Below are 27,908 nucleotides of genomic sequence, written 5' to 3'. Positions count from 1 at the left end.
CTGTTAAGCCAATATTATTTTTTACTAATAAAGAGGCAAAAAAACATACTAATACAAAAAATGTTGACTTTAAAAAACTAAAGATAAATACCCACCTTTCATTGCAATCACAATTTTGATTCATTCTCTTTCCTCCACAGCATGACACCAACGAGCTAAATGAGCTAACTAACAACAATTTTTTCACCTTGCTATAAATTTATTAACACAATTTATTATAAATGAGAATCAAGAGATGGCTTATTTGTGATGGAAAAGCTTGACTCAAAATTAGAGTAGGTATCGTTAACAGTTATGCTAGTTTTTAAAAAAAATAATATTTCAAGCTTCCTTGCAACACACAGCGGTCCCTTCCATCTCTGGCAGAATCAAATGAAAAATGATTGAGATTCTGTTAGCTAGAAATCAACAAGTGACTGGGCCTCTGCTGGTTAGCAGTCAACAAAACCTATTAAGGGTTCTTGTGTTCCCAGCCGCTAAATCTTTCTAGTCAATAAGCTGAACAGCTCTTAGGCCCTGTTCAGACAGAAAAATTCAATGCACGCGGAGGAGATGGACAAAGAGAGATGATTGGTCTTTACTGACTGATGATCATTGGTTTCCCACTGGGGTTTAACAGGTACGGTCAGTGCCATGTTCTTTTTTTCCACCTTGAAACATAATGCAGAATGCTACTGTATTAGTAGTATATTTTCATTGAAACACACAGATGTCAAAAGTGTTTCTCCTAAGTGACACATCGCTGTTGTGAATGGGGCGTCATGGCAGAATGAACATGCAACATTCATCCAGCAGCAGTGATTTGGTTCAATGGATTGTCAACAATGTGGCAATGTGTTTTAATCATTCTAGCTCTCAATGGTGATGACCTAGTGGTTAGCGGGTACTGCAGACAAGACAGACTCAAACAAGAAGTGATGCGTGCAGTTTTTTTAATTAGCTACTCCAAGCTATTCTTTTTTCAGTGCAATCTCCTCCTACCTATCCGTCCTCAGCCCCCAATCATTGTCACTGCCCACTTCCCAAACTAAGTGAATTAGGTAATCTGAACTGATTTGTTGATAAAACTCTTTCAAATATGCATATGAACTGGCTTCAGCAGTACTGGTTGTTGTGTTGTCTGAATTGCCATTTGCACTAGCCATGCCGGTGTTTCAGCTTAACAAATGACCGTGTTAACTGCTGACTCTTAGCCCAATGTGTTGTGGTTGCTCGTTGTGACGGTGGCTGTTGAAAACCTGAACAGAACATGTACTATACGTGTTCTCGTGAAAGCCTTCAATTTTACTTTGATACATTTTAAATACATACTCATCTGTGTTTATTATCTACGCCAACCATTTACGCAAGTTACTATAAGCAACCACGGACGCATTCGCCTGAAATTCGCCGGTAAACACGGTCACTTGTTAGACTGAAACACCAGCATGCCGGGTGCCGTAAATCCTCGGTGATGTAAATCATGTTCATTAGTTGCAAACGGATACGTTCAGTTGAGCAAAAGAATGAGCATGTTCTCATGCACAACACTGGACACATGTACAATGATGCATTGGCTAAGTGCTGCCGTTGATAGTTGGAATTGAGTTTGGAACAGTCTATGCTCATTCATGCGGTATAGCTTCTGGCCATCAGTGTCAGTATCGAGCACAGTGTCACTTTAAATGGCTTATTGTGGATTGAAACCGTTCTTAAACAGAATCTTGTTGTTCTTTCAGCCTCTGGACTTCGAGAACAAGCGCACACACAATGTCGTGGTGGAGGCGGTAAATAAGCATGTTGACCCTCGCTTCGTGGACCTGGGTTCTTTCCGAGACCAGACCATTGTCCGGGTCAGCGTGTCGGACATAGATGAGCCACCCATCTTTCAACCACTAGAGGGCACTATCATGGAAGTGCAGGAGGATGCCAAAGTAGGAGCGCTGGTTGGCATCATCACTGCAAGGGATCCAGATGTGAAGAATAAACCTGTCAGGTATGGCTAGGGCTCTAAGGCCAACTTTACTAAACAAACTGCATTATTTTGTTAAAAATAGTAGAATGTATAATCACACTTCAGCTGCTTGTTGTGTCAGAAAAGATTATGGCTTTTACTCACCAGCTACATGTACACCGTCGCATAGAGTTTTAGTTAGGTCTCTGCTTGGTGTATACTCTCCATATGGATAACATAGGACAAACACATTGGCTCACATTGGAATGCAAACCACTACTACTTAAAAGATAATGGATAGAGTGCACTGGGGCTTTAAAGGAGAGAATTGTTTCTGACCCACTAGCACTGAGGTTGTATTGAAATATGTGCTGGATTTGATAATAATATTAAATTAGCTATAAATGAAAACGATTTGGCTGTGTTAAAAATGTGGCATACAAAAATGAATGAAAATATAGAAATAAGATTAAAACAGTACTTAGATACTGTAGGCACACAGCTGCTTTTCGCAACAGTAGGTAGCCTGATAAAATATATCAACCAAAACATTGGCAATAAACTATTGCTGTGGGAAAGATTACTGCTAAATAGGAATAATAACATTACAGAGGAACCTTTTGCATGACAATGAGTCCCTCATTTTTATGGGGCTTGGATGGGACACTGCAGCACTGCCACATGGGCAGCCATTCCTCAAGCCCACTATCATGCGTTCACTCCTGCATGAACTGTATATTACTTTACGACTGTAGATACATTTTTATTAGAACAAAATTTGTACTATAAAAAATGGAACTTTAAAGAACTATAACTCACTAGCTGCAAATAGATTCATAGGTAGCAAATTCTTATTTTTTTCAACAATTCCTCTTGAAGATGGAGTGAAAAGCCACTAGCGGCGGATGGTGGGACTTGTGCAATGGATTAAGCTGTGCTGTATGTCTCTTTTTTTCTCTCAGATCACTATGTGTGATAATAACAATATCGTATAGTAATCTTCTGTACCAAGGTCTGTGGTTTATATGTCCTCCGAAGAGCAATTGCAGTGTGAGAGGGGAATGTAGATAAGGGCTAAGACAGTCTCACTGACAGAGTATACACCGACACACGCAGTGCCTGTGCAAATTACCTCGATTAAAAATGCATGAGGCCCAGAGTTCCAGGTGTAATAAAGTACAACACATGGCAGCGCTGTCGTTCACCAGTATCTTGGCAGCCTGGAGCTGGAAGTGTGCGTGCGATACGTGTGCAAGCATATATATGTACGTGTGTGTGTGTGTGTGTGTGTGTGTGTGTGTGTGTGTGTGTGTGTGTGTGTGTGTGTGTGTGTGTGGGTGGCTGGGTGGGTGTGTGCATGTGTTTGAGTAAGTGAATGGATGAGTGAGTGAAAGGGCAGGAGAGAGGTTGACCAGGAGCCACCTTCTGGGCAAAGTTAGTGAGCTAATGGCCTCTGGCATTAGGCAACACACATTCTTTGAGCAGCAGGTAACGCTGAGTGATGAGGTTTTAGTGCAAAGCATGCATGTGCTGTGGATCTGATCAGCAAGACTACTTTCTATTGGTGAATAGTGAATAGTTAATTCTGCCACTATAAAAACAAGCTCCTGCAAATGGAACCTCATGTAGCTACTAAAACAAAGAAAGTCTGACACATGAGGATTCAACCAGGTTAGGGTTAGCAGCTGGCAACTTAGATGCTCTTGTCAAAATTTGCTCTTAGATACAAAACAAACAAGATACAACACTTATTATCTAGTTTAAAGACATCAAAACTAATTTGCCTATGTTGGAAATGTGGGAAACCATCTGTAAAGCAGCCAAGTGAATCTTTGTGATGCAGGCGGATTGTTTTGGAAGCTTTTTGATTCTGTTTATGTGAAAAAGGATTGTTAAGAGACTAAAAACATGGTGATGAGGTCCCCCACTCCCCTCCCACAAAAACTGCCATGTACTGGAAACCTAAGGATTAGTTTTTGTTTACTTTTGAATAATAGTGATTGTTGGCATGTGGGGGGACAAGGATGGCCAAAACCATTTAAGAGTTGTTGATGTTTTTTTGGGTCTGTTAAAAACTGGACTGGAGTGCAAGACGGATCAAACAAGATAGGGTGCTGCACAATTCTAGTTTTGGTAAAGGAAAGAGAAATCTTTATGTATTATAAATGTATTGCAGCCAAATCGAATCACTGCCCTAAATGGGATGGATGCTAATTTTAGATATAACAGGGCTGTACACTGACTGATACAATAATGCACATACAGTGCAAGTAGGCTGTATGTTTGTCTGTGTGGAAGTGAGTAACCTCATTTTAGTATCTTTAACACTGATTGGTTCATTACCATGCTGCAAGAGTTGATTTTCATGTGAACAGGCAGCATCTCAAACATAGATTACTTTAAGGGAATTTTATCCAAAGCTAGTTCTGAATAAACTGTGAAAGAAATAATCGAAATCAGTTACATATATTGACATTTGCTGACATGAATGAAATACAAATGTAAAATGCTATTTTAAAATAGTGTGATCACAAACCAATTTAATCCATGTGTTCTCTATACCACATCAGTTTAGCATATGGTTCTTTTGGCATTATGTTTAATATCTAGAACATCTGACGTGAGTCAGGATGCTGGCTAGCATGTTTGTTAGAGAGACCTTAAGAGTTTATAATGCCCATGGTACTTTATGATGGCTTATGTGGGCATGAGTAAGCCAGCCAGCTGTGTGTGTGGTGGGGGAGAGGAACTAAGAACAAAGAAACCTTTCAGCGGATTTTTGTTGACTCACCAATCTTTACAGAGCACCAAGTTCCCCAAGAAGGAAAGATGTATTTGTGGATTTTTCTTGAGTGCACAATGAAAATTTAATGACTATTTTCTTACTCTAAATAGGCAGGAAAGAGTTACTACCGTATATAGCTGACTGCAGGAAGGACACAGTGCTATTAGAGTCACAGGACAAGTCTCTAGTAAATACCTCTAAAATATTACTTAAAATTAGTGGGGTACTTTTACCGGTACCGACCGAATCAATCACGTCGGTACTACCGAGTATTGGTTCACGCAAAGTCAAACGGTGCCAAATTTCGGTACCTGAGAGTAAGCGCAAGCTTATCTGTCCTCTCTGCATGTTGACAGAGAGCAGAGGTCCGACACACACACACAAGCGCAGAGGTGCAGACGGAGCAAACTACGTCGTCTCTGCAGTTTTGTTGAAGTCACAGTGAGTCACGACAGTGCCGATAAAGTGGTTTCAAGTGTAGTTACGGTTTTTAAAAACTTCACGCAGACAGCATTTGCTGCGATATGATATTAATGGCGAGCCGAAAGCGGTTGCGGTGCTGTTGACGTTGCACTTCCTCTGACACGAGCAGTCACAACGGTGGTTTCTATGCCCTGGAGGATAACTGACAGGCTGAGGTTGTAAGGCAAGGCAACTTTACTTCTACAGCACCTTTCAGCAACAAGGCAATTCAAAGTGCTTTACATGAAACATTAAAGAGCAATTAAAAACGGTCATGATGAAAATAAAACAGGCTAAAATAGAATAATATACTAATACAAGAATAAACGTAGAATAATTATAAATAATTATTCAATTTAATAGGTTGTAGGGACGGGTTTGGGAGGAGAGAGGGAGGGGTTTTATTTTTGTTTGTGTTTAATTTCTGTCAGTGTAAAATATTCTAAATAAATAACATAATGTTCTAAGTAAATAGGTTTGGAATTATTTTTACAACTGAAATAATTTTTTTGTAATTACAGAGAGAAAGTACCGAAAAAAAGTACAGTTGGGTACCGCAACTGAATTCCAGGTACCGGTATCGGTAGTGGTATTGGTTCAGATGCGAAAGGTACCCAACCCTACTTGAAATGACTTAGATTCTGATTCCTTCTGTAAGAGCTGTTATTATTTATTGCAGCCCAAAGTCAACTCAAGTTCTTGTTAAGCTCTTAAAAAACAACAACGAATAACTTAACTAAATTACTGAAACACTGACATTTCTCAGTTATTATTGTCTCTCTCTCCTTCCTCTCACTTACTGTACTGCTTCTCTTTCGCAACATCTATATCTTGTTTTTTTGTGTTTATTGTTACAGGTTCTCCATCGATCGGACCACAGACCAGGAGATGATCTTCCATATTGATCCTGATTCGGGTGCCATCACACTGGGAAAGATTTTGGACCGAGAGACTGCTGGCTGGCACAATATCACTGTGAGGGCTGTAGAAGCAGGTACATTGCTTCCCATTTTAAACTGCGCTTATCACACATACAATTCGTGCATTATCTAGTGACTTTTTCACCTTGCCAAACTTTCTGAAAGTTGGTGAAACTGCAAAATCCAGTTCAACAGGTACAAATAATTAACTTGACTTGCAGATTTTAAAGTTACAATCTCAAAAAACTTGTTTTCTTTGGTGGCACCTATGGCAGTGAGTGATAATTGCAGGTGTGCTTTTGGAACTTATGTCCTTGAAAATCAAACACAACGCCATTTTACACACAAGTGAGTTAAAGAGCGAGTCTGTCTCGTTAGCTCCGCCTACCTTCTCTGGCGGACCAACCACTGCTGGGTAACGTGTCACTAACTGTGCACCATTTGTGATTTTTCCCTAGAATGAAATACTGTAAATGCAAGGCCTTTTCATCAGCGGGTCAAACACCATTGTGTTACCTCATTTAGTGATAAATAAACATTTATTAAAATTAAAATCTTTGAAATTATTGCTCTAAACAAATACTTTACCCACACAATTACCATTTGTATATCAATTATTCACTTAGTGTTGCTTTGAATTTGTGAACAAAACTTTGTTTTTGTGCCACCACGGTGAACAAAGAATCCAAAAACAGAGCAAAGTCTTGATACATTAAAGTAATAGGTGGTCACGCTTCTTCTTGGACGAGTAAATAGCGAGTAACACACCTGTGCAAGTGTGAGACTGTTTATGTGGAAGTGTTTTAAATAGTAAGGTAACCGAAAATGCATGTGTTTGGGAAGTACCGAGCATATTACTGGATAAATGAGACTTGGATTATACGGCATTTTACTGAAATATTCCTTGTCAAAACAAAAACCTTGAAGAAATACAGCATCAAGTTAACACCAATATAGTCTATATTGACGACGTTTAATTTCCGGGATTGCTCTGATGCTGCCGGATGTCCGTTACCTTCCTCTTTCTTTGTGTTGGCATTTTAAACTCCGGTGGATTTATGAGGACTATGGTTAACTGGTCCTGAGATCTCTGCAGGGTAAATCCAGACAGCTAGCTAGACTATCTGTCCAATCTGAGTTTTCTTTTGCACTGCTAAAAGAACTTTTGAACGTACACATGTTCCACCAAAACAAGTTCCTTCCCGAGGCACCATGGCTCCGTCCGGCGCTTAGCGCTGCCCGAGACAATTGTGATTGGTTTAAAAAGAAATGCCAATAAACCAGAGCACGCTTTTCTCTTATCCCGGAATGCTGTGTGGACAGGCCAGACCCTCCTCCGCAGCGCTGTAGAGGAAGGTCTGGCAATGCGAGACTAACACCAATATAACAAGCAATAAAATGAACAAACAATAAAATTCAACTTTATTATCTTTTGCAATTACAGTTGATCTAGCAGCCATGTACTCCTCCTCCTCATATCTGAGGAAAAACAAAATAAACAATAAAACTTAAATGAGGGGCAACTAAAACTGCTATAAAAAGAACACTTACGTTGTTTTTTTTTAAACAGTTCTCAAAAGTTACATAATACAAGAAAGTTAGAATTGCTCTGATGAAGCTTTGCGTACAGCCAGTGCCTGCCAGTGATGGCGAATGTGCAAGTTGAATTAGCTCTCCCAACATTTGTCGACTCCCACCAGGGGTGATAAGGGGTGACAGACATCCTCAAACTGGTGTGATTATTAGCTGCCAAAGCTTTTGGCACATTTTTAGCAGAAGAGTGTTGTAGCTTTAAGCTTTGAGAAAAACAGGGAATGAGAAAGTAATACGATGGAACAGTTCTTCAATAGGCGTAAGATTTTGACTCATTGCCCTATCCTTGAAGAGCACCTGATTGTTTTACTTTAACATCACCAAACACCAAGTTTATTGACCCAGTGCAGCACTCCTTATTTTTTCTCCAGGTGTAAGATTTTGTTTTCAACAATTTTTCATCATCTGCGAACAAGATACAGTACGTGTCATGGGATGAAAAATGATTACAGTAATAACTCATATAAATGCCAACATCAGTAACTCTAAGTAGATAAAATGTACAATATTCTGCACTTAATGCATCCACCACCATCTGAAACTCTCTCCCGGAGAATCTGTGATGCTACATCTATGGACATCTTGAAAAAAACTCCTGAAAACCCCCCTGTTCACAACAGAGGCAGGAATGAGGGCTAAAACGCATCCATTTCCCCTGCTGCTGTGCATTATGAAAAGTATTAGGCTATTTACTTATATATGAGTGCTGACGACTTCATTTGCCAGTATGATATTTTGGTCAGCACCCTTTAGACTCTAAAAAACTATTGAGTTTAACACGCCAGTTCTTTTGTTCCACCACAGCCTATGGGCTGAGTGAAATTGAAAAAAAAAATTGCTCCCACTATTTTATTATTATTATTATTATTATTATTATTATTATTACTGGAATTCCTTTGCGTAAGATTTAGTTTTACATGATATTTTGTACCATTCATGATTGAAAATATTGTTAACAAACATTACTAATGTAAACACAACTTTTACATCATTACAGAACATAAATAACTTATTTTTAGTTAAGATCAATTTTGGGTTTCAGTTCTTCGTTCTGAATTCTGGTGGTTGGGCTGCCTTTTACTTTTAGGTCACAAATATCCTCATTGTATATTGTTCAGCCTCATACATAACAGCTTTTCAGCTGGAAACCCACAATTAGCTGGTTTTCGTATAATCTGCCAACCCATCAAGGACATCATAGTCCTCAGTGGTAGCCATCAGCATCATCTTTTTGGTACCAGGTGTAAAATACAGTCATTTTATCGTTTGTCTTAGAGCTGACAAACATTGCTAAAAATGAAGGAAGAGGTTATATTTTTTCATCTCATTGGGTCCTTTTGTCATAGCAAAGAAAATGAAGAATGTAATAACTCGGGGGAGCTAGAAAGTTATTACTGTACCATTAGAAGTAAACTTGAGAAAGGAGGAGGTCTGGTATTCCCCACTTTTTCAATCTCATACAGATGAAGTGATTTTGGGATTGCAGTGAAAGCAGAGGAGATTGCATTCCGCGTCTAACTGCTATCCACCATCACACACAGAAGGAGGAAGGAAACAATGCACATAAACAAAGCTGATTTTAAAATGTCTTCATATTTGTTCCTCTCTCATACAGCCTTAGACAGTGATTATTCCAATAATCAATACAGCCTAAACTGAACAGTAAGCAGTCTCACCCAGCACAAACATTAAGACAAAATTAGACTTTCAGAGTCTTTTTTTTCCAAGCTGTAATTCCCTGAGCAATTTGGGCGCTTTTGTGCTCTGCTTCTTTGTGCTTGGCATTATGTCATAAGCACATTTTAATGTTAATTGAACATTTAAAGCGGCCCTTACCCTCCCAATATCAGACATAAACACATGCCTGCACTTGATAGATAAAGCCTCTCACATTGCCTTCCAAGGAAACATCCAGACAGATGGAGTCAGTGGTCAACGGCATCAGAATTCCCATCCAGAATGTTTCTTTATCACCAGTTAGCTCACAGAGTCTTAAGAGGTGTAGACACACAGACAGGAGACAGAAAGTAAAAAAAAGGAGACATAGAAGGAAAAAAACGGCCACAAGAGAGATGGAAATAGAGGGGGGATGGGACTTGTGAAGCAGCTAGAGAGATTATGTTGAGAAAGGACTTCATTTTCTCCATAATAATTTTGTCCTTTTTTTCTTGGGTCCCTCTGCTCATTAAGGCTGGAGAGCCACAAGGTCAACCTGTCTGAAGACATTGTTAAAACTAGAGTTTTGTGGCGCAACCCCTAATTATTTCCCCAGTCCATTACTGACCTTTGAACTATTGCATTGCTACTAAATCCCTATTGGACAAGTGACAACAGCTTTCTGACAATGCTAGGAGTCTGTGCCTGAGGATTAATCCCAGCTACTAAACTGCAAGAAATACACTAAATGTCAATTACCACACATGTGTCTGTGCACTAAGTAAAGATTTTTTTTTCGTTCAAGTATGAGTAGAATGCATGTTGATGACACCCAACCAATCAAACACAAATATACACACAGCTTGTCTTCAAATTCACCCATTTAAAAGTAGCATCCACAAGCATCTCTTCCTGCAGACAATTGTCAATGTTAAAGAGGAAACAACCTCTGTTCTGTATATGACTTGTATGTGACAGAACTATTTTAACTGCACTGTCGCTAGCCGGGGTACTCGTACTTCCTGACAGTGTTCTCCATAAAAACATATCAGGGTAAGTTAGAGTGACATATAATTTTTCTAGAACTGATAGCAAGTATGATATCACCTTGCAAAGCTGCTTTTTTTGCCCAGACAGGTAGGTGGGGGGAAAAAGAGCATCACCCTGAGGAAATATACCAAAGTAGCTGGAAAGTCTTTATCTCTTGCACTATTAGAGACATTTTCTACAGCATAACTTTTCTCACCTGCTGTCTGGCAAACAAATGCATGCTGTTTTGACTCCAAATGAGTCACAGACTTGTTGCAACATTGTGAAGGGAGGTAAGTGTCACTTTTCAATCACGGTTATAAAATGCAAAAGGAAATTAATCTAAAGAGGAAGGGGAGGGGGGGGGGGATCAAATCCTATTTGAAGAGTAAAATACATGGTTCTCATTAAACTGGAAGTCAAAATGAGATGACATTTGGTAAAGCAAGTTTTTTGAATGCACCACAGAGTGTTTAAAGTGCTCTGCTTGGATAAATGAGATGCTATTGTAGTTCAAAGCACATCCGTCAACAAGGATAGGGAGACATAATAATGTGTAATCAGGGACCAGAGGCTGTGGTCTGGGTGATGTGTACTGCTAGTTTGTCTTGTTATAGAATTACTTACATGTTCTTACTATCAGTGTTGTTGTAGAGGAGGAGAACATTGTGAATATGATTGTTTGATGTGTTTTGTTTTTCTACATTTGGTAGGTTGACATTTATATTAGTAAAAAAAAAAGATGATTAGTTGTCATCCATAGTATATAGAGTGCTTGTGGGAAAAGTCTAGCATTCAAGGCCACAGAGTTGCTCACTTGCATTGTATTAGTCTCTGAATATTGTAAAGAGGAATGATTACATAGACACAGCCATCAAGGTTATGTAAATGTTGTTTGTTGTGTATTGATGTCCTTTAAAAAGTACCAGTCTTCACTGGGATTAATATCAAGTGAACTTTTTGTTTGGTTGCTTTTTCATCTGTGCATTCGTGATTCAAACTCCACTGAGTGTTTTTGATGAGACTTGATGCATTCACCACTGGAGTGCAGCATATTCATAATCGCATTACTGCACTGATTACCATTGCATATTTGATTGTTTGAACTTTGATTGGTGAAATTGTGCATCTTTCCAGTGTGTCGCAGTGTAAAACCTTCAAAATTATTGCTATTAGCTAAAGGTGACATGCTGATTTACTCATTTAAATAACATGATGTTAGAAAAACATGTCTTACAATTGTAAGTAATACTTTGTCCACCATAAAAAATATGCTAAAGTTGCCAGTAAGGTAAAACAAATGTAAGGGTCAATTTGGATTACATATCTTTAAATGCAGATAAAATGAATTAATGGAATTGACTATTCAATTCCATTCAATTCTATTTGTGTGTGTGTGTGTGTGTGTGTGTGTGTGTGTGTGTGTGTGTGTGTGTGTGTGTGTGTGTGTGTGTGTGTGTATTTTATTGTTTGACATTGTTTGCCCTTCGGTACTAGTTAGCAATAGTTGGAATCTAGCCAGCATGTGATGTGATAGTCATGTCAACTAGAATTTCTGCCTGGTCCCCTTCATTGACCATGCTGCATTTCCGCTGGGACCCTTCTGGGGCCGACTGCTAATGCCCCTAGATGCCCCCATATGAATGTATCTATTCACCAGGAGGAGCAGTGATTATGGAAGCTGAAGCAGTTTAATGCGCCTGAAATCTGCTGTTCTTATCATATTTAATGTGTATGAGGGAATGTGCTTCCCACACAGAGTATATTTTTAATGATTATTATCATATCATAAGCACTTACTCACTTAGGCCTTAAGATTCCCATAGGAACATAGGCCATCGACGAAGCTCTTCCATCCTCTCCGGTCTTGGGCCGTCCGCTCCAGATGTTGCCACGTCAGCCCTTCTTTCTTCATCTCCTGTTCTGTGGTTCTTCTCCAGGTAGTTCTCGGTCTGCCTCTCTTCCTCCTGCCCTGTGGGTTCCACGTCAGCGCCTGTTTAGTGATTGATTTCTTTCTCCTGAGTGTGTGCCCTATCCACTTCCATTTCCTCCTCCGGATTTGCATTTCTATTGGGTCTTGTTTGGTGAGTTCCCACAAGTTGGCGTTAGAGATGGTGTTGGGCCAGTATATTCCGAGGAGGCGCCTGAGGCACGGGTTGTTAAAGGTCTGCAACTTATTGAGTATGGTGGCGGTAATTCTCCAGGTTTCTGAGCCATAAAGTAGAGTGGTCTTTACGTTTGAGTTGAAGATTTGCAGTTTGGTCTTGAGTGACAAGTTTTTTGCCTTCCAAATATTGTTTAACATGTTGAATAAATGTTGTCCTTGCTTTTCCAATCCTGGCTTGGACATCGTCTTCCGTGCCATCTTCCCCTGAAATGATGCTACCAAGGTATGTGAAGCTGTTTACATCCTCTAGTGCATTTTGATCCATGGTTATGGGTGTGTTGTTCTTGCTGTTGATACGCAATACTTTAGTTTTTGATTAGTTTATTTTGAGACCGAGCAGTGCAGCTGTTTCCTCCAGTTTTCCAGATTTTTCCTGCATCTCATGGTGTGTGTGAGCCAGTAGTGCCAGATCATCAGTGAAATCGAGATCTTCTAGCTGCTCGGTCAAGCTCCACTGTATGCCGGTTCGTCTATTGTTGGTTGTTTCTTTCATCACCCAGTCTATGCAGAGGAGGAAGAGAAAGGGTGAGAGCAGGCACCCTTGCCGCACACCAGTCAAATGCCTCCGATATACATCCTTCATGGAGGACTTGACATCTCGTCCCTTGGTAGGTGCTCCTCATGATGTTGATGATCTTTGCTGGGATCCCATGATGAACCATCAGTTTCCACAGCCTTTCCCTATCCACACTGCCAAAGGCTTTTTTGAAATCTATGAAATTCACATAGACAGGCGAGTTCCATTCGATGGACTGTTCAATAATAATCCTGAGGGTGGCAATTTGGTCTCCACAGGATCTGTTGTTCCTGAAGCCAGCCTTGTTTTCCCTCAGTTTCTCATCGACCCCCTTCTGGAGCCTCTCGAGCAGGATATGGTTGAGCACCTTCCCAGATGTTGAAAGGAGCATTATTCCTCTATAGTTTTTGCACTCACGGAGGTCTCCTTTCTTGGGGATTTTTATGATGTGGCCATCTCTCCAGTTCATTTTCATCATATCATAAGGTCATGAAAAAATTATGCTGAAGACTTTTGTAAAACAGTGATACAGATTATTGTTTGTACGCATAAAATATAGGTAGTGAGAATGCTGAAAGAGACACGCCTCTCTAGTTACTGATTAGTCTTCAATTCTTTCCATGAAAGCTCTTAGAGATGTGTTATTCAACAGAACTGCATGAAAATAAAAGCAATACAGGTAAGAAATGAATAAAATAGAGTAAGAAATAGTAAGAAATAACTGTGACACTGACACCCAGCTGACTTTATCTGCAGTTGAACCCTATAACAGGCCGGGGAAAACTGACACATTTAAAAAAAAAAAAAAAAAAAAAAAAAAAAATAACTTGTAAGTATGTTTGTATTGTACTTATTTAATGTATTTACGTTCTTAACTGCGTGATTTTTAAGGTATTCTAGGACTTTCTCCCAGGATCAAACTTCTAATGCAGGGTATTGAATTAAAATTCAGAGAGGTCCAGTTACTAAAATATCCTTCCAGCAAAGGTCCGAAACTCGTAATGTAGTATTACGTTGTGTTACGTTGTGAAATTTGTCTTCTTGACATCAGTGAAGTAAAAAATCAAGACTGTGTAGATACCTCAGAAGGAGAATGAGGAGATTAACAATTTTGCTGCCAGAATAGTCAAAACTTTTCAAATGTACTCTAGCTGAGATCAGGTTTTTATGATGACTCTAAACGTCCATCACTGACAAAACTTAATCATGTGTCATTGTTTGACCACAACAAAGCTCCCCGAGGATTATGAATCTGGATCAGGTTTGATTGAAACATTCATTTTCCTCATAAAAAAGCTAATGCCATTGCTGGCAAAATTATGTTTTCATACAATCATCTTTATGATTGATATGATATTCGTGAAACATCAGTTAGTGCGTTAAGCATTTTTCATTTAGCGTTTTCAGAGAGCATGTCTCAGTTAGTGTTTAGATGTAAAGTCCAATTGGGATTTTATGTATTAGTTTGGTGTCATACTCTAGGTGTAGCGAGATTGTTGTTTGCATTCATTTTGTCCTTCAGCGGACCTTTTTGTCATGGAAATGAATGTAAAGCAGCCAGCACAGCACAGACAAAAGCTATGCATTTAGAAGTATGTTTTGATTATCCCTGGTGTATCAGATGTGTGTATTCCCAGTTGCTAAATCTGGTTAATCTTGATAGTGGTGAAAATTATTTTCCATATTTGTTGGCTGAATATTGTAATGGGAATGAGTGACTGTTACGCATATGGGGATCAACACCTGAAGTTTGTTTGTTTTTTTGTGAAAAACTTTGTCTTTGATAAAGGGTAATTGTGTTAATTTTCCTTCCTGCATGTACCATATAATTTGGCTAATACATATAAATATATATTTATACAAATATATATATTTTTTGTTCAATTATTTATTGTATTTATAGGGTACTGATGTGTTGTTGTTTTTTTACTTACAAAGCATTTGCAGCTGTCAAACACATAAAGCAAACTGTTATAAAGAGATTTTGGTTGTACACTGGTGAATCTGTGTAATATTGGCACAATGCAACTGAAGAAAAATGACCATAATACTTTGTAGTGTCTGTACCTATACGTGGCAGGGCCTCTGGCTCGGTAAAGAGACCAGAAGCAGACACTGTTGAGAACATTTGTATCCTCAATTTCCCCTCCTGACAAAAGTGACATTTTAAACCAAACTGTTCCCTCCAGCAAAAAAAAAGATGAGCCATTTGGTCACATGAGACTCCTGAAAGGCACACACCCACACACATAGAAGCACGCACATGCATGCAAAGACATGCACACACACTCTCATATCCTCTATCTGTCTTCCCTGTAGTTATGTCAGTATAATGCAGTGCTAGAGCGATCTACTATACAGTCGTTCTGAAAGATTCGCAACAGCTGGTGAGTGGCGCGCAGATGCAGAGCATGCCAATAATCTGTTGAAATCCTTTTATTCTTCTTCTGTATCTGAAGACAGATTTAGAACGGCGCTACTTGGTCCAGATGAATGAACCTGTCTCACTGAATAAGTCTTTTTTTTTTCCATGGAGAGAGTTTGGGGTGGGTAGAGGCGGGGCATTCTCATATTGTTTCATCTGTTTTCAATTCTGGGAATTGAAATGTAAAATGTGTAACATCTGATGATTGCTGGTTTTCATTCAGGCACAGCAGGGACAGCAGCATAATGTGAAGACAAAATTAGAAGAAGAGAGGAGATATCTAGCACTGGTGGAGCTCTCTCCTTTTTGCCAGAGCAGCAAGAACATAAATGCACAGTCAATTAAAGCCCTGCATTGATGTGTGGATTATGCTATTAGTTGAAACCAGCATTCTCATTAGCTGCTGTGCCACTGTTGGGCAGAACTGTGTGGTGAGATAGAGACAGAGAGCTTGAGAATTTGCCCGCAAAAGTCGGTTGATTATAGGTTATCTAGCTGTCTCTGGTAAACCTTTCTTGTCTTTTTCTTCTATCCGACTTGTGGCCCATAGACACACTGTGCCTCTGAGTTCACCGGCAGGTTTCTTACTTTTTAAAGCCTGATGTTTTACCCTTGACATCATCTTGTAATAAGGTTGCTGGAGCAAGAAAAAGCAAATGTGGGCAACAAAAAAGAAACTGGGTGGAGCTGAGGTGGGGCAAGAAAACAGCAATTACCACGGCTGAGTGTGGAGGAGATTTATCAATTAAAGCAAACACGCCTCCAAACATGTCACCCTTTAAGCCGTAATGTCCTCTTTATGGAACAATAATTTCTGTGTAGACATAAATTAGAGGTGAAGTAAATATTGAGATCCAAAGGAATAAAAAAATGAATTTTTAGAGGGAAGTTGAGGGTATTTTTTAAGGACGTTAGTCCAGTCTTCAGGGCCGGTAGAAGACCAAGTGACAATTAGGAGTATGCAAGTTATTTCCGGAAGAGTGTAAGTTGTTTATTTAAATACATATTGGCATATTACTGTGGCAAAAACAGAGGTATTGTGAGGTCTACCAACAGGCAACGTTAGTGAATTTTAATCTTGAAGGCAATCTTACTTTAACCATAAGATTTCCCTAAACTTAACCAAGTAGTTTCCCAAATGTATCCATGCCTGTGTGATAGGGATAGCAGATCAGAATGTATGAGGTCTTGTTGTATGAACTCTTTGTGTCTGGACATTCAGCACAGACTTCCCAAGGTTAAAATTGTAGCAAACACTGCATAGAACCTAATATTTTTACAAAGGTAGCCTTCAGTTGGATTCACATTGAGTTTGTGAGACTTTCACTAAATAGCAATAGTTAGTTACTAGTAATAATAACTGTCTATCCATTGAAATTCCAAATGCTAACCTCAACAATCAGCCAAACCGCACAACTTCAAACATTCTGCATTCAGGCTGTTACTGAATGTTACAAAGACTATCGCGCATTTACATAGGCCTATTAAGTTTTTTGTCGAGTATCCTGTACAGTAGGTTTACATTATGAAAAGGACCTGGTGACACAAATTCACATAACCATAGTAACTCGCTGTGCTTGCCTGCACAAGGCGAGAGAGGAGAGGGATGCTGCTCTGCTCTGCTCACAGTGACATGTTGGATGTCATCCATGTTCCCACTCGGATCAAAGCCTTTATGTAATGACAATACTTCCAGCTGTTGAAATGATTCCTCTCTCCGTCATTGTTTTTTAGCTTTTTGGCTAGAGCGAACATAACGTTTCCTGCCCTGGCCCTGAGCTGTCGTTCGCTAAAATTACGATGAGTTTATATCACATCATTATATAAGAAAGCCTACCTTTGACAAAAAAAAAAATCACAGGTAACGCAGTGATTTCTCTGAGCAGTATGAACAATGTCAATGAAACCGAAATGAACTCTTAGTATCACCATCATTTACACGCAGCTGTTCTAGCCGTAGCTAGTCTGTGTTACAACTCCATTACGTGAGTTGTCTGCCAGGGAAATCACGACACATATGATTACGTTTGTTACAAGGTAGATCCCCGGGGATTGATGAGATCCGTCCAGAAATGCTCAAAGCTCTGGGTGTGGAGGGGCTGTCCTGGTTGACACGCCTCTTCAACATTGCGTGGAAGTCTGGGACGGTGCCAAAGGAGTGGCAGACTGGGGTGGTGGTTCCCCTTTTTAAAAAGGGGGACCAGAGGGTGTGTGCCAATTACAGGGGTATCACACTTCTCAGCCTCCCTGGTAAAGTCTACTCCAAGGTGCTGGAAAGGAGGGTTCGGCCGATAGTCGAACCTCGGGTTGAGGAGGAACAATGCGGATTCCGTCATGGTCGTGGAACAACGGACCAGCTCTTCACTCTCGCAAGAATCCTGGAGGGAGCCTGGGAGTATGCCCAACCGGTCTACATGTGTTTTGTGGATTTGGAGAAGGCGTATGACCGGGTCCCCCGGGAGATACTGTGGGAGGTGCTGCGGGAGTATGGGGTGAGGGGGTCTCTTCTCAGGGCCATCCAATCTCTGTACAACCAAAGCGAGAGCTGTGTCTGGGTTCTCGGTAGTAAGTCGGACTCGTTTCAGGTGAGGGTTGGCCTCCGCCAGGGCTGCGCTTTGTCACCAATCCTGTTTGTAATATTTATGGACAGGATATCGAGGCGTAGTCGGGGTGGGGAGGGGTTGCAGTTTGGTGGGCTGGGGATCTCATCGCTGCTCTTTGCAGATGATGTGGTCCTGATGGCATCATCGGCCTGCGACCTTCAGCACTCACTGGATCGGTTCGCAACCGAGTGTGAAGCGGTTGGGATTAGGATCAGCACCTCTAAATCTGGGGCCATGGTTCTCAGCAGGAAACCAATGGAATGCCTTCTCCAGGTAGGGAATGAGTCCTTACCCCAAGTGAAGGAGTTCAAGTACCTTGGGGTTTTGTTCGCGAGTGAGGGGACAATGGAGCGGGAGATTGGTCGGAGAATCGGCGCAGCGGGTGCGGTATTGCATTCAATCTATCGCACCGTTGTGACGAAAAGAGAGCTGAGCCAGAAGGCAAAGCTCTCGATCTACCGGTCAGTTTTCGTTCCTACCCTCACCTATGGTCATGAAGGCTGGGTCATGACCGAAAGAACGAGATCCAGGGTACAAGCGGCGAAATGGGTTTCCTCAGGAGGGTGGCTGGCGTCTCCCTTAGAGATAGGATGAGAAGCTCAGTCATCCCTGAGGAGCTCGGAGTAGAGCCGCTGCTCCTTTGCGTCGAAAGGAGCCAGTTGAGGTGGTTCGGGCATCTGGTAAGGATGCCCCCTGGGCGCCTCCCTAGGGAGGTGTTCCAGGCACGTCCAGCTGGGAGGAGGCCTCGGGGAAGACCCAGGACTAGGTGGAGGGATTATATCTCCAACCTGGCCTGGGAACGCCTCGGGATCCCCCAGTCGGAGCTGGTTAATGTTGCTCGGGAAAGGGAAGTTTGGGGTCCCCTGCTGGAGCTGCTCCCCCCGCGACCCGACACCGGATAAGCGGACGAAGATGGATGGACAAGGTAGACAATCATTTTTCATCATTGACGCGAGGAAAAGTATCCTAGATGTCGTTCTAGCGTTATGCACAACCATGCTATAGTTAGCCAAGCAACTATAAAACTTTACACAAATAGGCAGAATTACTTTTTGAGAAGAAAGCAGGCAACTTCGGTGTCCCTTTTAAAATCCTTGCTCCTTATGAGCAAAAAAGCCACTCCAATATTAACTTTGGTCTTGTTGCTTTGCCTGTCACGTTGTCGTTTTAATTCTTTTTTAACTAACTTGGCAACTCCGTTACATGTCCTAGAGAATAGGTGCAATCCTCCATCTTCAACAGGCTTTCAAATCTGCCGGCAGTGAGTTGGGAGTAATCTTCTCCCCCTCCCATTCTACGCTTACGAGAATACTTTGATTAGTTGGTGGAAGTAATTAGACATGAATGAGCACATATTTGTGAAAGAACAAAGGTTTTTTTACTAAGGATTAACTCAAAAAATTACACAATGGAGGTAATGCATTACTTAATGCGTTACTGCCCAACACTGCCTACTAGTGCTAATTTAGTTCCCACATACGCATCAGTTATTTCACAAAGTGAAGGTACTCACTCTTAAGAGTGAGTTTACTTAATTGCACTTAACTATCAGCATATATTTACATAATTACAACAATTTAAATTCATTCACTGGAGCTGTTTTTACTGCAAGAATGTTTGTGTGTTTTTCCATCATTGGATCATTTTCAGTAGCTGCATGTTGTTACATTTTCTGTGGGGTGCATTAACGTGGTGGTGACAGCTGTGTATACTGATTTATTCATAAGCTACGTACTCTGACCAGGATATCCAGACCAACACTTTAAGCGACCAGATCACTCATTTACAGTTTTTCACGATCGCTATGACACTTTTTTCAATACTTTTAACAACTTTCCTAAACTCTTAACGCACCAACACACCTACAACACACGATTGGCAAAACAGTTAATTTCATGCTCAAAATCACACTTTGTAAACTAAACTCCAACACTGATTTTCAAAATACAATAATTCACTTACACAATACACTATGTCTACCAAAACAATGCAATCATGTCTCAAAATCAAATAATTCTTCCAAAACACTAACACATGTTCTCTCCCAACAGGAATATTTAGTCAATCACTGCACAATGACATAAAAAACACATGCAAGAAATCGTCACAAGCCAGATTTGAACCCTGGACCTCTGTGTCGAGGCATAAACCTCCAAGTATATGTGCGTCTGCTCTACCCACGGATCCAACCCGGCCACCATTTTGTTTCTTTTGCTGCAGAGATTCATTACAAAAAATGAATGACCCATGTCATAGTAGCTTTATAGAATGTACGGTTTATGAAAAAAAGGATATAGAGACAGAATTGTCCTGGTACTCCTCTTCCTCTCCCTCGTGAAGGCATTTTTCTTATTTTCTGTGTTCATCTACAGTATATATTTCAAATAGGTCCTCTTTTACTCTACTACCATATGATCATGCGATTGAAAGAACCTCAACACCTGAGTATGTTTCCTAGAAGGGAATCAGCTGGGATTGATCTACGTATTTGCATAACTTCAATCAGCTGTTTCCAATAAATGCATGTAGAAAATGCAGGGGATATATTTGTGTTTCAATTTACAATTTGAACAGCTGTTCACTTTGACTTTGACTTCAAGTTAGGTTTAGAACATGATGTTATCTGTTCTGACATACAGTGTGAAAGCATTTGGAAATTTGGCAGTAAGGATCCATTGTTTTGGTTTTGGTGGAGCTTGTGTGTAAAAGAAATTTAAGCACTTTAAATTTGTGTTAACTGTATGCATTTTGTGTCAAAGCAACAAGAAATGTGTTAATTGTATAGCCTACACAGAAGGATGTTGTGCTAACTGTGTTAAGAGTTTAGGAAAGTTGTTAAAAGTATTGAAAAAAGTGTCATAGCAATTGTGAAAAACAGTAAAACAGAGATAATGCGCTCTCTCTCTCTCTCTCTCTCTCTTTCTCTCTTTCTCTCTCTCTCTCTAACTCACCTCTTAAACACACGCACACACTCGGGGCCTCAGGCTCTGACCTGTACATAGTGTTTTATGAGTAAATGGAAACTCTAACAGACATTATCATATGATTACGAATGGGAATTAAGATTCAAGGAGAAGTCAAGTTAATTTGAAGTGGGTTTTGATTGTACTAATTATATAATCTTCTCCACTCTACATTTACATTCTGGCCCATTAAGAAAAATGTCTTGAGCATTGTGCATTGTGGTGTTATTCCTTGTGTGTTATGTAGTTGAAAATGGCACAAGAAACAAAATTACACCACTACATTGCAATTGTGTCATTTACATCATGCTGAGGTGTGCCTCTTGCACTCAGGCTATTAAACAGCTATATACTGTTGTGTCATTATAAGAGAGTGAGGACCTAGAGAGAAAAATGTCATCTCTGGTTCCATTTCTTATGTCACTCACTGGTGCCATAAAGTGTTATTTAGGTAATGGGTGCAATCTGAGGAGACATTAGATTAAAACCTGTCAGCACTTAGCGACAATGCCAAACCAGCTCTCTGCTTTCTTGTGGTAAATCGCATCCCTCGCGATCTGAGTCTTGTCTTGCTCATACTGAAGGCAGACGAGAAGATAGGGTGAGCTGATCTCAACAAACCAAATGTGGTTTAACGTTTGTGTGGGACAATGTGAGACACCTTACCAATGCTATGAGGGTCTAAAAATGCAATATGTCTATTTTAATATTACTATTCTGCCTCTTAGCTTGTAACATCTCTGTGATTTTTCCTCTGGTTGATTTAGTAGCACACAATAGACTATGCAGGTTACAGGTTAGGCCTTTAACATGTGAAGGACTTAACAGATATATTTTTTTAATGCAAGTTTACCAACTCCCACAGCCTAAAAGGAAGCTAACGTTATTATGGTATTATGTGATAGTCTGCTTTCAATCATGTATTCCCAGTCAATAGTTTCCTAGGCTTTGTTGTAGCTGCATTTACTTTTCTTTGTGGTAGTTTCCATCCGCCTAAATCTGCATAGCTTGTGCCTTTATAGTGACTCACAATTTTCCCCGTTGGGCGTAGCGAAGACGGTGACAGGTTAACTTGCACTTGACCCACGTGTGCTCAGTTTGATTGACATCAAATACATCTCCGTGCTGACAGCCTTTCCTGCTTTCTTCACAGCCCTTCAATGAAAGCCAGATTTTAGAAAAGTGACTGTCCTGTAGTGGTTAAACTTTTGAAATCTAGAACGGGACATCGTCTCAATATGTGGGTTGGGGGAATAAAAATGCATAAAGCAGGACACCTGGTCACCGTACAAGAAGAGCGTTAAGGGTCTTGCCCACAGACTCTTAGACCTTGTGTACACTAGCCTCTTGTGTCAAAATAGGTATGTTAGCAGCAGCTGCCATCCTCTGTTAATCTGCACTGGATCTGGTACCCCTACTTTATCCAACCACTATACTACACTTACGTCATTTGTTGTAAATGTTTTTGCAAATGCAGCTGTCACGGAATGTCATGCAAAGACCCATCTGCCACAGCTTTTTGCGCTATTAAAATGTGTCTAGACAGATGTCGTTGATGAGTTTTCTTTCTGTCACTCCTAGACAACCACACCATGGCGTCCCACTCAGCAGTGAGTATTCGGATTTTGGATGTAAATGACAATCCTCCTGAACTGGCCACACCATACGAAGCTTCTGTATGTGAAGATGCTAAACCAGGCCAGGTAAGACATTTCCTGATTCAAAATTTCAATCAGATCATTTCATATGTATTTTCACAGTAATAATTTAATCTGGGCATTTATAAAGTCCTAATGAAATGGACAAAACTTGATATCTGTTTACGGAGCAACAAGTTAAAAATGAATGTTGTGCTGATTGAGTTATTGTAGCTTCACAGATTGATCCTCAATTTCATTAGTGTTGATGATAATGAATGCAGGAGTTAAGGCACTTAAAAACAGTGTTGTGGCAAAGCAATAATAAATTATAATAATAACACTATACGAAAAAAGTTGTTTCTTGTTTCAATGCCACAAATAAACTTACTGTGGGTAATTCAGTTTGAAAGGCTGCACCAAAACTAGTGCACAGCCCACACAATATTCAGCAGACCATATTTATTAATGTAAAAAACTCAAAGCTAGTTATTGATGAGAAGTGAGCTGAAGTGTACTCAACCGTGGGTAGTATACTGTATTAGAACATCAGTGATTGATTTTTGCATTATACACATTAGTCACAATAGTACTGTAGGAAGAAGTAGATGAAACAAGAAAGTCATAAATGAAACAATATATATGTAATATCACAAAAATATGGAAGTGTGATAACTCCATTTAAATCAATTCAAGCATTGCATCACACATCATGAAAGTAAAAATACACAGAGAAACAATTATTCATATTCTTAATTTTACCTGCTCTCTATTCCAAAAAGCCATGTTGTTAAAGCTGGTTTATTTTAAGTGGGTCAGCCAGGCAGAATAGAAGCAAAGACAGTGTTCACCTTCGGAGTATGTGTAGTACCTTCCTTCTATCTGCATTCTTCTTGATTTAGACATTAACATCAAGTAACGGAACATGAAAGCGATACAGCTATTCTGTGCTGTGTGATGTATTGCAAGAGACTAATTTACAATGATACATATATGAGACAAATGAAACACTGATATTGAGTCTGGGCACTTTTAACATACAGACAGTAAGATAAATGTACATTGTCATTAAAATGTAAAATCCATAAACTGGCAAAGGACAGAAGGGTTTGAAGATACTAGGTAAGTTAAGATGATAGGTGGAGAAGGTAAGAAAGATGTCACGATAAAGGAAGAATACACCTATACATCACTATCACAAGTTAACATTGTGATATCTGTGTCAGTGCATCGACAACAAAGCAAAATACCATATCATGTCTTTCTATGACTCATTTCCTTATTATTTTTGTTTTCAATTGCACAATATGATTTATCAGAGATTTCTTACGAAAGGCAATTTATGAATCAGTTTTTGGGCAAAGTCACAGTTTGCCAAAGAATGTCAGAAACAAACTGTTTCCCGAAGAATTTTATGCTGGATGCAAGTCAGTAAGATTAATATTTCACAGATTTCAACATTGTATCTGTATCTATTCCAGCACTCTGGTTGTTTGCTGAACTAAATACAAACGTAGAATGGACTTTTGAATGGATACAGCGTTTGTATAACTATTTAGCCTGTCAAAAATACTTCTGCATGTCATTTAACAAGATCTTCATGAAAAATCATTATTTCCTTCCTTTATTACAAAAGCTACATTGTTTGCTATTTTATTTTCACACAAGTGATACAGCTGCAAACATGTGACAAAATTAAATGTTGCATCATTATCTAGCACCAATCCAACAGTGGGAGTCTAGAAAAATCAAGACAAATTCAATCCAGGTCTTTCCACTGATCACCATTATAAATGGACACAGTGATTAGGGTGTTTTATTCTCCTTACACAGTCAACAGGCTTTGGGCTGAGTTAAACCCAATTATCATTTGCAGAGCAGAGGAATAATTAAAAAAGCAAAGCTTTAAAATGGGGCCTCCATGCTGGAAGTTGCATTTACATGTGTAATGAGGCTCAGGCCTCTCCTCCCCTTGATCCACAGACTCTTAACCACTTATAGCCCCCCTGTGCCTCTGCAACGCCGCCCGCCTGCGCCATTCTAGAATATTGTCTGGTCTGATCTCCCTCACTCCCACCTCGCTCCCTCTCCTATCTGCGAGAGACCACATTAACCTTCAGCTCCTAATCACAGAGAGATGATTAGTCTTCCAGCAAAAAGATCATTGCTGGCTCCCAGCATTGTAAAAGAAAAGGTTTTTAATGCTCTCATTAGAGAGAAATGCAGCAAAATATTTCACACTGTAATTATAAGCCAAAGGAAGGGATTTCAAAGTACATAGAGGAGAATATGACATTCAGCTCTATCTATCTATCTATCTATCTATCTATCTATCTATCTATCTATCTATCTATCTATCTATCTATCTACAGTCAACAGTCCAGGAGCCCTCACAGTCCAGGAGCCCTCACATGACAGGAACATCTGACAAAATCTTCTTCGCAATTTTTGTATCCCAGTTTTTTGACTTTTTGTGTAGGTTGTGTGGAGCTCTGTTGGAGTCTGCTGCCGAGATTGAATGAAAATGTGTTAGCCTGCCCCTGGGTCAAAGCTTTCTCATGCTCATTTTCAGCCTCAGGGGTAACCACTGGGGGCATGGGTGAAACAATTTTCTCCTCCATGTTATTTCAGAATAATATTTTAAAAAAACTACTAGTTGTTATCAGTCACTGCATCTTTACCTTTGAAAAATGGAGTGAGTGGTGTGAAGAAAATGTTGTGGGTCCATGGATTCGCTGTGTCTGTGCTGGTGCCGAGAGCTGGTGTTTGTAGCATTTCTTCTCTGATTAATGGCAAGGATAGAGCCTTTATATTGTTGGCATTCCAACTTGTAGAAAGAAATGAATGAGAAAATGAATTACTTTATCATATATATATATATATATATATATATATATATATATATATATATATATACCTTTCCAGTGAAGCAAGACCAATAAAAGTTTAGAGAATGACAGGATAAACAGTACTGAACCAAAGAATTGTCTTTCAAACAGAAGCCAGTTTAATGCTTCTCAATTTCTCCCCATCAATAAGTGAGATTTTGATTCACAATACTCTAAGAAAATCAGAGGTGCTGGCACTCTGCCTTCATTTAAAACCCTTTGGTCTCTTGAGAGGTAATCGAGTTGTTTGGCAACTGTCCGATTGGCGCAATTTGGCCATATCCGATATTCAAGCTAGCTCTTGCACAGGTCCAGGGAATTGAAGCAAACAAGATGATGTCACACAGCTTTTATGAAACGCTGCCATTGATAAATTGATGCATGTTTTCCTTTCCTCATTCTGCCTTTGTAGCACAAAAGGAGCTCCGTGCCATTTATGAAATATCAGCCACACTCACACACACACACACACACACACACACACACACACACACACACACACACACCTGCAAGCACATGCAAAGATCCTTTAATTTTGTCATTATTCTATTATTTAGGATCAAAATCACACGTGTAATCATATGTTTGAGTTTGCGATAAATATGAGCAAGTGACACTGTAGTTAGGTTGCATGTTTTTAGGTTTGTCATGAGGCAGCATGTGAACAAAGCTGGGCTAACATAGCCCATTATTATTATCTGTTATTGTTTATTACTTCATAAAACAGAGTCACATAGTCCTAATTATTTAATTATATATTAGAATATAGTGGATGTGAGAAGTCCACATAAACTAGTCTGTGCAATCGATCTGCGTCTCAAATGCAAGCCAGGTGTAAAAGAGAATTTAATGTGCATTTTAAACTCAAATAAGGGTAAAGCAGAGGAGAAAGCCAACATACTTTAGTATTTTTTAAAGTAGTAGTGACAAAGCTTGTGATGGAAACTACAACTAGAAAAAGTACATTTTGGGTCTGTTTCTCCTTGGAACTGACAATTTTGTAGTCAGACATTAAAATTAAATGTACTGTTGAAGCTTGCTGTGAAGTGTAAAGTTAGCATTAAGGTTTCCCACATTTGTAAGATTTTCTTTGGTGTTCTCTTACCTTACAATATAAATTCAGAGGTAAAAATTGGAGGGTTCTATTGAAGCAGAGGGCTGTTGCCTGATATGTTAAAACACTTTAATGTCTACTGCTTTCCAGGATTCACTTATTTATTCAGTAAAATAAGCTGCCAAAGGAGGAGCCCAGAGGTATAAGCATCAGCCAACAGATGTTTGTGTGTAAAATGAGCTTCAATTTAGTTTTAGCTCCCCAGAATGTTGTTAATCAATTTTGAAACTTGGACAAGGCAACAGCTCTTGGAAATAGGCATAATTAAGTCAATTTTTCTTTCACCTGGAATAGATGTCAAACACTGGCGAGCTGCCCTCTTTTGCCTTATCCATATGCCTGTGTGCCCAGAGCCCTAACTTCATCTTTCCTCTGTGAAAAGGAAATCTGAAGTAAGAAGAGTTATTGCTGCTATGTTCAGTATCTAGCCTGTCTCACCTTCTTTATAGGCCTGCTACACTGGCAGAATTAATTAGAGCGAACACAACATTTTCTATTTTTCAATTGAGTCAATTGAGATTCAGAACTTTTCACAGAAGAGTGGTCTTTTAGTTCCATGTTGCCATTGCAAATCAGCTAAAACTCACTCATGAGGCAATATGAGTATCACTTGATTGATAGCAAGACTTCATTGTGGCTAATTATAGGTAAACAGTCATTCATTGTATACCTGAATCGTTCAATCAAGCTGTCAATGGCTTATAACGTGGTGCTTTCTGTTGGTGGTGTTTTCTGTTGGTGGTGGTGTTTTTTTCATTATTATTTAATGATGTGACACATTCTGTGAAAACAGGTCAGCAAGTCATGTGTTTGTTATTATGTTCTGTGTTCTGTGTGTGTGTGAGTTCTGGGGACCAAAAGCTGTTTTTACAATGACGTTGTGGGGACTCACCTCCCATCTGGGCACCTTTCCCTTCATAACCCTCAACGCATCCATCTCATCCATCTTGTCTGTCTGTCTGTCTGTCTGTCAGCCTGTCTGTCCATCTCAGCTGAATCTGCTTTCACTTTCTGTTTACTACAAATGATATCATAAACACAATTGTACATGCTTGTCCCTGCACAGATGCATGCTACAATGGAATACATTGAACTGCATGCACACACCCACACACATGTATACACACAGCCTTAACTGTCACACTCTTAATACAGCAGATCAACCCCGGTTTACTTAGCTAATGAGGAGCGTTCCATTGTCTCCTGTTGTGTGCTG

General features: G+C 39.7%; 1 protein-coding gene across 2 annotated transcripts in view; it reads left to right on the top strand.

The window, feature by feature from the left end:
• Positions 1–27,908, top strand: part of cdh22 (cadherin 22) — a 96,722-nt gene that overhangs the window by 40,701 nt on the left and 28,113 nt on the right. For both annotated transcript variants that reach the window (XM_028575564.1, XM_028575565.1), the window contains 3 exons: positions 1,719–1,975; positions 6,038–6,174; positions 22,635–22,756. In XM_028575564.1, the coding sequence (XP_028431365.1) occupies positions 1,719–1,975; positions 6,038–6,174; positions 22,635–22,756 (516 nt within the window). The remainder of the gene's footprint in view (positions 1–1,718; positions 1,976–6,037; positions 6,175–22,634; positions 22,757–27,908) is intronic.

The sequence above is a fragment of the Perca flavescens genome, chromosome 4 (genome assembly GCF_004354835.1).
Source record: "Perca flavescens isolate YP-PL-M2 chromosome 4, PFLA_1.0, whole genome shotgun sequence".
NCBI classification, from domain to species: Eukaryota; Metazoa; Chordata; class Actinopteri; order Perciformes; family Percidae; genus Perca; species Perca flavescens.
The sequence above is the reverse complement of the archived record's forward strand: the minus strand, read 5'-3'. Positions and strand labels throughout refer to the sequence as shown.